Source organism: Halyomorpha halys, unplaced genomic scaffold (assembly GCF_000696795.3).
Source record: "Halyomorpha halys isolate HHAL.00 unplaced genomic scaffold, Hhal_1.1 Scaffold174.1, whole genome shotgun sequence".
In the NCBI taxonomy this organism is placed as follows: domain Eukaryota; kingdom Metazoa; phylum Arthropoda; class Insecta; order Hemiptera; family Pentatomidae; genus Halyomorpha; species Halyomorpha halys.
In genome coordinates, this window is record NW_027107482.1 from 488,715 (window position 1) to 490,268 (window position 1,554).

The 1,554-nt window shown below is 38.4% G+C and overlaps 1 protein-coding gene across 2 annotated transcripts in view; it reads left to right on the forward strand.

Annotated features, from left to right (window-relative positions):
• The window catches only part of LOC106679058 (uncharacterized), a 73,040-nt gene that overhangs the window by 46,852 nt on the left and 24,634 nt on the right, over nucleotides 1-1,554 (forward strand). For both annotated transcript variants that reach the window (XM_067045838.1, XM_067045839.1), the window contains one exon: nucleotides 1,297-1,460. In XM_067045838.1, coding sequence (XP_066901939.1) covers nucleotides 1,297-1,460 — 164 coding nt within the window. The remainder of the gene's footprint in view (nucleotides 1-1,296; nucleotides 1,461-1,554) is intronic.

The window sequence follows — 1,554 nt, forward strand, 5'->3', positions numbered from 1 at the left end:
GAGTACCATTTACCATTGCCTTTTGATATAGGATTCTAAGGATTTGAAAGGCCTGTTAAGAATGGTCTCAAAGGCCGTATGGGGACGTAGTTGTTTTTATTGAGTTTCTTTTGTAATGAAATGTGAACACAAGGAACCATATGTCTAAAGTGACCGAACCTACAGTTGGGCAAGGGGCAATTGTTTAAATTTATAATGCTGGTTCCTTAACTCGCGGGAGTTTTATTCGATGTAGAGCAGGCTTTTGATCGACTCTGGCACCCGGGACTACTTTACAAACTCCGTAAATTCCTATCTCCTACATACTATCTCATCATCCGTTCCTTTCTTACTAATAGATTATTACAAGTATACCACAATAGGAACCATTCATCCCTCTTTTCAATCCGTTGGTGTTACTCAAGGTAGTATCCTCGGTCCCGTCCTCTACACCGTCTATACAGCTGACATCCCAACAACTCCTAACACTATCCCTACCACGTATGCTGATGACACATGTGTGCTCACAGTTAATAATAACCCATTAATTGCATCCCAAAATCTCCAGTCCCATATTACAACTCTCGAAGAATGGTGTCGAAATTGGAGGATAAAAATAAATCCCATCAAATCATCTTTTCCCTTCGTCGTAAACCTGCCGACTGCCCTACAGTATACTTCTACAATGTGTTTCTTACCCCTATAGAACAGATTCGTTACCTTGGACCACACCTTGACAAACGACTGATCTATATGGCAATAATAAGGCCCATCTGGACATACGGAGTTGACCCTTGGAGCTTCACTAAACCTTCAAATTCCTCCCGTATCCAATCCTTACAATCGAAAATCCTTCGTAAAATCCTCAGTGCCCCTAAATTTGTTACTAATAAAACCATCCATAAAGACCTAAATGTTCCTTATGTAACCGATCTTGTCCGAACCCGATATCATTCCTTCCATTATAAACTCCCTAACCACCCAAACCCATTAGTTTCTAACCTTGCTTCCTCTTCCATTCCTGGCAATCCATTCCTGAGGCGCCTGAAAAGAAGATGGCCTCGTGACCTTATATTGTAAAATGTTTTTGGAGTTCTACTACTGGGTAGTTTCTCTACATGCTGTATCATATCATTATGATTTCACTTCAAATTTGCTTGATGTATTTTTTATAGAGGTGTAAATGTAAATAAATAAATTTTTAAAAAATTTTGCGCATGACTAGAACATTCTGTAGAAATTTAAAGCAAATCAAATTTTTTGTTATAATTTAAAATCCTTCATTTACTAAATGTATAAAATAGTTAACTTGCCCAGGTTCAAGTGCACCTGCGGGAACACGATGCCAGCCGGCGAGAGGAAGGAACAAGACAGTGAATGCCAAACCACCTGCATAAATGGCGACGAGATATGTGGTGGCGATGGACGGATTTCCATCTACAGAACATCAGTCGATCCGAATGCCGAGTCAGTTGTAACAGGTATTCTTCATTAGTTTTCATTATTACACTGTAATTGATATATTTAACATTAGTACTATTTATTTATAGTATTTATAATACTAATATTATATAC